At 46.9% G+C, this 9,369-nt stretch overlaps 1 protein-coding gene across 1 annotated transcript; it reads right to left on the reverse strand.

Annotated features, from left to right (window-relative positions):
• Window positions 1-1,060: 1,060 nt before the first annotated feature.
• Window positions 1,061-7,971, reverse strand: DACT1 (dishevelled binding antagonist of beta catenin 1). Its single transcript, XM_029964282.1, is given in 6 exon segments — window positions 1,061-1,391; window positions 1,880-2,396; window positions 2,398-2,465; window positions 2,468-3,784; window positions 6,103-6,258; window positions 7,844-7,971. Coding segments are annotated over 3 exon segments (1,842 nt in total). The 5' UTR covers window positions 3,771-3,784; window positions 6,103-6,258; window positions 7,844-7,971; the 3' UTR covers window positions 1,061-1,391; window positions 1,880-1,925.
• Between the last annotated feature and the right edge of the window lie 1,398 nt (window positions 7,972-9,369).

The following is a 9,369-nucleotide window of genomic DNA, read 5'->3' on the forward strand; positions in this document are numbered from 1 at the left end:
CAGATTAAAAAATAGAATCTGCCTCTTGGAAGAAGTGTTCCCATTGTCTCAGGAACTGCTGCCAGAGATGTTTAATTCCAGGTGGATCTCTCCTTCCTACATCTGCTATGCAAGGGAACCTGAGAAAAAAATCTGCTCTGCCTTTCAGGTGGGTGACAGCAGGAAGGACACAGAGGAAGGTTCTGCTCAGCAGAATCTTGCCATGGAATGGACAGGCTGCACACAAATCCCTGAAATCCATACCAGTCACAGCATCCACGCCAGCTGTATGTCCACCACTTCGTGGTTGCCAAAGCAGAAGATGAACCTGCAGAAACCAGCTCAACCTGCCAAAAACCTCCAGCCTTCCCACCAGGAAGCTGCACAGCTGTTGCTGTGAGGGGAAGCAGTGTGGCCTATGGATAGTTCCTTTCTCTTTTGCTGTCAGACTCACCTCCAGTCCTATGGGAATAAACTGAGACAGAGACCAGCGGGTGACACAATTGTCACTTCTTTCCATGACCTTGCCAGGGCTGTGACAGAGTCAGCTGCCACAGCTAAGGAGGTCACCACAGACCTGTGCTCTCCTCCACCCAGCCCAGCTCCCAGAGCACAGAGCTCTTGGGGATTCATTTACTGGAGGTTTCAGAGGGACACCTGTTACGTTACACGGATCGATCTGGTTACAGAAACCAACCATCTGCCCCTGTGTTGTACCAACCAAAGTCTGGAAGCACCCAGACAGCGAGGAGGATTAATATTACACTTCCATCTGCTCCGCAACGTGAGCTGCCTGTCAGCAACAACCTGAAGATGCCTCTGAGATCCTAAATCCTACCTTGCCCTTAGAAAAATGCAAGTTATGGGAAGAACAAGAGGAGCCATGACAACCCAACTCCCTCACAGCACAAGTCACATCCACAGCAACACTTTAAACTTTCTCTGTTTCCTGCATTGCTAAATGCAGGGAACTTTTAACAGGTCACATCAGACACATCTAAGTGGTGACAATGCCAATATAAAACCATTGACTGGGTCTGCACCAACGTAACAAACTTTAAAAAGTATTAAAACAGACTGTTTATTACAGCATATGATGTGTTATATTAATTTACACAATGATATATATATATATATAAAAACAGCCATTGATGATGTACAGTAAATTGGACATCAACAGGAATATTAAAACTACTGATACTCATGCACGTGACATGCATATGGGTTTTTTCTTTCTTTTTCAAAAGCAGTTTTACACAATATAATGAAGTTACTAAGCCTTGGTCAGCTGCTCCAGCAGTTTACTCTGGACACCACCGCCGTCCGCAGCGGGACTCCCGGGAGATCAGAGCAGAGTGCACTCCAGAGAAGGCAGACAGATTGAACAGGAGCCCTTTTCTGGTGGGGGAAGGCTGGAGGAGGACAGGGGTGAGTTTTAAGAAGAGAATCAACAAGAAAAGGAGAAAAAAAAACAGGCCAGAGTACCAGGAGGAAGAAGTTCAAGATGTGGCAACAGCAGCAGCAGAAAGGGACAAGCAAAAGCATGAAGACCACCCACACTCCCTCCCCCTTATTCCCTAAAAACTTATGACCTTAAGCTGTCGATATCCTGTATAAGACCCAGAACTGGAAAAACTAGGCAAGGGAGATCCATACTCAGAAACATTAGCCTTTTTTCAAAGCCTTCTGACACCACACGCTGGAGGCTGTTCACCACTGAAATGGCAGTGTTATGTCGGGTTTTTGTTTTTTATAACGGTCTTTTATTTCCACGTAAAAGGCACTAGTATCCACCCAAGTTCTGAAGACAAGTGACATAATTTACCTTAAGTTTTAAATATTTGTATATAAAAAAAAAAAAAAATTCTGTGGAAATATGTACAAAAAAAAAAAAAAGCACCTTGCTTCCGAAAGCAGAAGCAGATACATTCCACCAAGTCACCTCACTAGACGGTCGTCATGAGCTTCAGGGAGCCTGACCGAAAGCGGAGGATCTTCTTCTTGAGGTTATGGGAGGCTTTGATTTTGACAAAGGCCTTCGCCGCATTTTCATGCAGCTCCGGCGCCGTGACCGTTTGGATGGGGAGCGTCTGGACAAACTGGGACCAAATCAGGCCCCCGCTCTCGTCAGAGTCGCTGGTGGTCGTGCTCTCCCCCACGAACTCCACCTCGCTCAGGCTTGACTCGCTGTCTCCAAAGCAGTTCGTCGTGTAGTTGCTCTGCTCGTCCTCGCTCGTGTCCACCACGGTGGAGTGGAACAAGGACTCGCACTCCGCCGAGTACTCCGAGTCGCTGGCCACGTAGGCGTAGGGGCTGACGTAGGGCAGGGGCACCTGTGGGTAGACCCCCACGCCCTCCCGCCGGTTCCTCCTGGCCCTCCGCAGGGCCTCCTCGTAGGAAATCTCCGCCGACGACTGCTCCACCGGCGTAGTCGGCGCGCTTGTGTTTCGGCTTGGCCACCACGACCTCTCGGCCGTGCCCGTGGAGCGGAGGGCGGATCTGTGCAGGCCACCCTGCCGGCTGGGGGGGCCCGGCTCCAGCGGCAACCCGCTGCCTCTCTTCCCCCGGGACGAGGGCTTTTTCAGTTTCTTATTTGTATCCAACTCCTCGGGAAAGCGGCACTTCTTGCCCACCGGTTTGGTTTTCTCCCGCAAGGTCTGCGAGCTGTTTTCCAGCCCGTTGGCGAGGTGGGACCTGTGTTTCAACGCAGAGCTTTTCAAAATCTTGACGTTTCGGGTGCCTTTGTGAAGTTTCATGCTTTGCTGCTGGGCAGGGATGTACTGGGCGTTCACCAGCAGCCCGTCATCCAGGCTCTGCGAGGAAGAGCCCTCGCTTTTGAAATCCAGCGCGGGCCTCTCCTCGACAGCTGGCGACGAGGAGAGAGCTGCCTGCAAGCTGCTCTTCAGCAGGATCTTTTTGGGAGGCTGGCTGACCCTGTTCTCTGGCTGCAGCACCACGGGCTTCCCTGGGCTCTCTTTGGGAGATGCAGCAAAGAGCTGGCCGTTCTCCTTGGGGACATCCCCTGCTGTGGCCGCCACGCCGCGGTTGAGCTCCGGCGGTGCCGGTTTGACACCCCGTGGCAGGTGCTTGCTCTGAAGTTCCGTTGTCGTGCCGGGTGGGAAAGCTGCCGGCAAAGGTGCCTTCCTGCTCTCCAGCTGCTCGCCAGCTGGCTCCCTCGGCCTCTGCTTTAAGGGAGAGGGTGCTGTGTGGTCCAGAGCGGGGGTGCCACCGGGGGGCAAACACACCTGCTTGGAGCTCTTCAGGCTCACGACGTTGCCGTGAGCCACCACGGCTGCCGGCTGCCTGACACACATGCTTCCATGCCTCAGGATCCCTTTGGTGGGATCGGCGTTGAGGCTCGTCCTGGGTTTGTTAGTCCTCACCGCGTGAGTCTTTTTCTGGACCAGGCTCAAGATGTAACTGTCTATCCTCTTGCTGGTGGAAGGGCAGGGCGCCGGCCAGGAGCTCTGCGGGAGGAAGGTGTTGGCGGATTGTCCCGAGTCCATTTCCGACGGGGTGCAAACGTCGCTAATATCGCCACCGAGCCTCTCCTCTTCTCGCTGGGGGTTCTCAGTCACGGGGAGGAGGAACATGGGGCTCTGCACAGCCACAGCGTGGAGCGGGCTGGGGTACCGGTAGATGTCGTTCCCGTTTTTAGACACCAGATCGCACTGGTACTTGGGATGTACATCTGCAACGACATCGAGGGAATTTGAGTGCGGTGTGGACAAAGAGCGACAGACAGAGCCTGCGGTCTGGTCCTCATGCTGGCCTTCCTTATTATAGTCCATCCAGCCTATGAGATCTGAAAGGCATTTTAGAAGAGTTTAGAGAGCCTGCCAGGGACACCTGTGATACGTTTCTAAGGTGCTGCCAAGGACACCGGTCCCATCTATGCACACGACGCAACGTTTTAACTACAGCAGCAGCAGTTTTGCAACCAAGGACGTGCCATTCAAGTGATATAAAAGCAGCACTACTCTTCTGTGGGGCTCTTTGTAGCTGCATCTACGTAGGAATTTGCCCCACTACGACCACATGATTGAAACAATAAAAATCACAGCCCTAATGAGAACTTTTACATTGGTTTCAAACCTCTGCCCAGGTTCTTAAGAGCTTCCTATCTTACTTTTCAGCCACACAGAAGTGTGCAAGGGTCTCTTACACGTTACACAGTCACCTGTAAAACTCACTGCAGGCCTCAGCACGTATGAACTTTGTATTTTACTTCTCTAAATCCAAAGAGAAACTAAAAAAAATATAGACAAGAGAACAATGAATTCTAACTTACTGACAAATTTAACTTCTGGATTCTTCCAAGCATGTCTTGGGTCAGGAAAAAAATCCAGATTTAATTTTATTATTGTTGTTATTATCACTATTACTATTATTATCATAATAATTATAATAATGCTAATAATAATGACAGATGCTCCTTTTGAGCGATAAAGGGTTCAAGAATGGGAAACAGGCTCATCTTTTCACACAAGTACAAGGAGTGCAGGTCAATCCAGCTGACATCCTAGCCCTGGCTCTGCAAAGAGAGTTCTGCAAGAGAAATCCAGTGCGTTTCAGGATGCATGAGTCAGATTTAATGGCTAAGGCGCTTACTGGGGAGGTAAGAGACCTTAAGAACAGGGCTTCAACCCAAGCACCTAAGATTATTATTTTCTTAAGCTTAAGAAGTTGCCCTTGTCTGCTTGGGTAGGGGTACAATCTAAATGATCCCTCTAGATCTCTGCCAGTCCTGTTTTCTACCCTTGGGCTGGAAACTTCAGCCAGGGTACTCAAATTTGAATGCTCAGCGCTCATCACTTATCTAGGGCTTATTTCAAAGAGGTCTCACAGGCGTTGATGAAAGCAGCTGACAGAGTTCCTGTGTGAGCAGGAGGGGAAGAACAGGGAAGTTAGGAGCATGAAGTTCCTCATGGTTTTCCCACTTTTCCTAAATTCTGTTGGAATCAGGAAATGTTGACAAAAAGGCTTCTTCGAAAACTGCCAGTTTTAGAAACTAAGTGTGAGACAGTATGAATAACAAGAGGTTTAGGCTTTCATGATATATACATAAAAATACGTATTGCAATGCAATCAGCTGGAATTCCTTGCGTATGTTTTCCTTATTATGCATGGCCCATGAAGATCACATGCATCTTTACAACAGGGAGCATTAAATTACCTCAAGCTGCTCAAAGGGTAACTTAAAGGACTTGTCAGCACCTCAGAATTAATGTATCCAAAGCTGTGTTTTCCCACTTCGGAATTAAAAGAGCATGAATGTACTTGATTCACAACAAATCACTGTAAGTTAACCTCAAAGAGCAGAGTGGAAATTGGAAATACCGTGGTTGGAAGCATCCTCCACAGCCCAGAATGAGCTAAGGCTTTTGAATGAGTATGTCTGCAACCAATAATCCACAAAACAAAGGACAAAAGTCCTACTGAAGTGTCCTTTATGGACAGCAGGCAGAGGAGCCCTTGCTATTTAATCATCCCACACATCAAGGTCTGCATCTTCAGCCCAGTGTCCGAGGAAAGTCTACAACTCTCTGCCAAAGAGACAAAGGATATCTTCTCTGTTCATAATGTCTATTGGTCTACACTTTATAAATACAGGACACACCTCACCACGGTCACCTGGGGGTTGAGGACCATCAGCACTGACAAAAATGACTTCTACAAACAGACTGACATGCACCCTGACCCCTTAAAACCTGTAGCTACCTCCTTACTCTGTGATTGTAACAAGGATTTGGCTATGAGGTACCTTTAATTATTACAATTTACTAAAAATGCTTTTCCAGAGGAAACCACAAGAAATAAGCCGACTAATGGGTTTCTGTGAACAGGTACCACTGCCCTCTGCTGGGTAGAGCAGCTGTTATATCCTCACAAGTTATTTCCATGTGTTTGGAGTGACATGTTCCCATGAAAGGCTGGAGCAGTGGAGGGCAAACAGTCCTGCCTTGTGACCCATGTAGGTGAGAGGCACTGGAATCTTTTCAGAGCATAAGACGTCACATGAAAGGAAGAAGGGTTAATCCAACCCAGGTACTCCTGAGGCAGTATTTCCAAAGCCAAAGCCACCTCCTGGAGTATGATGTACTCGACCTGCTTTTACTATACCTGCAGATTTAGGGCGTCCATCTGAGATATTCAGTGTTGCCTCCAAAGGGCTGCAAAAGCAAGTGCTAGAATGGCAACTGGATAAACACTCACTGAAGACAGAGTTAGATGAATTGGAAAGCGATCCAGAGGCTCCATCACTCAGCTCATAAAACCCTATAAAAATAAGAGTTTGGATTTATGTTAGTTACGTCTACACAAAGTTACCATTTGTGTCCCCAGAAAGGCAGTCAAGCTCATGTTTGAGTTGGCTTCCTCTGTTGCAATTAGTTACGTGATTTCATTCAGTCACCCCAAAAACAGCCCCCAATTTAGTAATACCCTTATTGCCAAGAAGGATTCTGTTTAAAAGTGAAACGCTTAAAAGTAAAACAGCAGAAATTTTTAACTTTTTTTTTAACCTTTACAAGAGTGGGGGTTTTAACCTTTACAGGGATTTTCAGATTTTTGCAAGAAGGATCCAGGCTCTTTGACAGCCCACTCATTTAATAGTGTTACACTTCCAAGACAGACTCTCCAACTATCACTTGACTACAAAAGTGTTGGGCCCAGTGCTGTTCACTATTTTCCTCAAAGTTCTGGGGCTAAATGTAATATTTGTGGATGACAGGAAAGAAGAAAAATGGTAAATAATGTGCAGACACATAAAACTTAATTTCCTTGTAAATTGGGACTACTCAAGAAAAAAATTACATACCACAAACAAAATTTAAATTGCACATTTAGGAACGAGGAATGCAGGGCATGCTTACAGAATGGGGATGCATCCTGGAAACAATAATCCTGGAAAGGGCTTAGTCAGCGTGGAAAAGCAGCTCAATCAAGCTTAATGATATGGCAAAAAAAGCTAATGAGATTGTTGGATGTACAAAGAGACTAATGAACAGCAGCAGGGAAATGACTTCAGCAGTCCATACAGCACTGGAATGGTGAGCCCAGTCCTTGAATCCAGCACGCTTAAAACAAAGCTAAAAAACTGGAAAGAGGCCATCAAGCTATTTAGGAGCTTGGAAAAATGCCTTAAAATGAATGACTTCATGAACTTGACCTGTTTAGCTCATCAAAAAAAAAAACCAAACCAGGAATTATACTGTATAGCACCTCCAAGAGGAGGAAAAGCTGTGTGCTAGAGAGAGACCTTTCTTTAGGGGATAAAAGGATATAAAAAAAAAAATCAGTGCTGGAACAAGTCGAATTCAGATTCAAAATTAGCAATGGTTTTAACAATTGCAAGTTGGTGGATTCTCCACTTTTTAGCACTTTTAGAACAAGTCTAAATGCCTCCAGGAAAAGCTCCCCATAGTTAAATACCACTTACTGGCTTCAACACAGTTAGAATGAGATGAAATTCAATATATGGGGGATCAAATTGTTTTATTCTGTGTTCCCTTCTGGCTGTAGGATCAATTTTGACACATTTCCCCCTGCTGGTGGTGCTTCCTTTCACCTTTTTTTTTTTTCCTACAGTCTCCTTCCTAATATGCAGGACAATTAGAACTTCCTGAACTAATTTGAGGGTGCCCTTGCAAAAAAAAAAAAAAAAGCCTCAAACACTAAAAATCTAATTAAGCTTGAGATGCCCCTTTGCAGCGGTAGATGAACTCTGTTAGTAGGAACTGATTATCAGAGTGTGAACGTGCTGTAAACATTCACTGTTGTACTACTAGAAAGTACAGCACGAAAAACTACATCCAGTTTAATTCCAGGTACCAAGGGAGGCTTCATTTTGCTGGGCCCTTACCTGAACTTGGACGACTGTCTGTCTCAAGGTGTTCATCTGCTGTTTTTTCCACGTCCAGGCGGAGGTCACTTATTTGCTTATCCAGCTCTTGTAACTGATTTAACAAGCCAGCATCCCTCCTCCTCAGGCAGTTCTGGAAAACAAGAAGAAGACAAAGAACATCAGCTCCTTCAGGAGGTGTTCCAAAGACAGACTTCTCCATCTGAGAATTGTGGGAGTACCTTGTCAATATTCCGTTATTAAAAAAAAAACAACAAACCCCGAACAAAGCTGTTAAATTTTAGATGATAAATACTTCAGTGAAGAATTATGCAGGCACTTCATCCCAGCCTCTTCCAGCCAGTTCTGCATAAGGAGCACGCTCCACGATTTAGGAAGACCAGCACGCTGTGCTGACCACAGCTGTAACAACAAAGCTGCGTTGTGTGGTGGGGTCAAACCAGACCCGGGCACACCAAACGGGCCGGGCAGCTGTGCCAGCCCAACGGGGCACGTTCACCACCACAGTGGTGTTAGTCAAAGATCACATCTGCTCACACAATGGGACGAAACAGCTCTGCCAACAAGTGCCTGTAGTGTGGGAGCCGCCTTGTTCTGCTGCACATTATGAGCTTATAGTCTTGCCATGCAGAGAGCAAGATTCCCAGGGCTGGGATCGCAGCCCTTTTATTAGTTTTGCAGTGCAGCAGGAAGGAAAAGTAATTCTTCCCCTTCTCCCACTATAATTGTGTAAAATTGCTGCAAGATGAATTTTTGGGCTATTTATGAAGGTAATTTGATGGCATAAAATAAGCAATAAGAAATGATTTTGCAAGGCACTCATTAACCCACGGTCAACACAATCAGTTTCCCCATGTGTATTATAATGCTGCTTATCCATCACCTGTTCAGCTTCATATCCTTTAATTGCTCTGGCTTTGGGGAAAGTGGAGGAGGCAGGAAGAAGGTTCATCTACTTTTGTTTCTTTGAGTGCATCATTTGATCGGCACACAGGGGGTGCTCTGATACACTCAGTGCAAAGAGTTTTGATGCTTAGAGCTGGACTAGTTCTAAACCCGCTAAATCCAGGACAACCTTTCCCCTTGGGTGGGCCAGTCACAGAATCATACAATCCTTGAATGGTTTGGGTTGCAAGGGACCTTAAAGCTCATCTCGTTCCAACCCCCTGCTATAGGCAGGGACATCTTCCACTAGACCAGGTTGCTCCGAGCCCCGTCCAACCCGGTCTTGGGCAAAGGGAGAGCAAATGCAAAAAGTGCTGGTGAGGCTGGTTGAAGATGTGCTGGCATTTAAGACCATCCTCAGAGAACCCAAAGGGGCGATTCCAGGTCCTCTCCCACATTTCTGCGGGAGCCGGGGCTGGCTGGCAGCCAGGCTGGAGAAGGTGATGGGTTCAAGGGGTAACTTCGCTGCGCCACCTACTGCCACCAGCGCCCCCTCCCCCAGCAGCACTGCATCTGGTTCCAATCTCCAATGTCAAGTGCACAAATTAAAGTGCTACCACAAATCCCCGGGCTTTTTTGGT

This window comes from Manacus vitellinus, unplaced genomic scaffold (genome assembly GCF_001715985.3).
Source record: "Manacus vitellinus isolate BGI_N305 unplaced genomic scaffold, ASM171598v3 scaffold_6_pilon, whole genome shotgun sequence".
Taxonomy (NCBI): Eukaryota; Metazoa; Chordata; class Aves; order Passeriformes; family Pipridae; genus Manacus; species Manacus vitellinus.